This window comes from Nestor notabilis, unplaced genomic scaffold (assembly GCF_000696875.1).
Source record: "Nestor notabilis isolate BGI_N333 unplaced genomic scaffold, ASM69687v1 scaffold17074, whole genome shotgun sequence".
Taxonomy (NCBI): domain Eukaryota; kingdom Metazoa; phylum Chordata; class Aves; order Psittaciformes; family Psittacidae; genus Nestor; species Nestor notabilis.
Genome location: NW_009926198.1, coordinates 6,518 through 6,764, shown reverse-complemented (window position 1 = coordinate 6,764; position 247 = coordinate 6,518). Strand labels below are relative to the sequence as shown.

The following is a 247-nucleotide window of genomic DNA, read 5'->3' as shown; positions in this document are numbered from 1 at the left end:
CCTTCTCCTCTGTGCCCTCAGCTTTTTGGGACAGGGATTCACCATTCACAGGACCTGACAAGTCTAAAGGGAAGAGAGAGGCTCAGACACGCACGTCCTCACGGTGAACCTCATCCATCCCAACGCACTGGGCAAGCCCAGGACCTATGGCCACAGGTTGTCCCCACCCAGGCAAGGGACACCCAGCTGAGCTCGAGGGGACCCCAGCTCTGGCCTGACGCCGACAGCTACAAGAAGGGCCCCAAAC

The 247-nt window shown here is 59.9% G+C and overlaps 1 protein-coding gene across 1 annotated transcript in view; it reads right to left on the bottom strand.

The window, feature by feature from the left end:
- LOC104404891 (hepatoma-derived growth factor-related protein 2) overlaps window positions 1–247 on the bottom strand; it is a gene marked incomplete at its 5' end in the record, with an annotated part of 7,098 nt that overhangs the window by 340 nt on the left and 6,511 nt on the right. Inside the window, one exon of the mRNA XM_010013426.1 lies at window positions 3–63. Within this exon, the coding sequence (XP_010011728.1) occupies window positions 3–63 (61 nt within the window). The remainder of the gene's footprint in view (window positions 1–2; window positions 64–247) is intronic.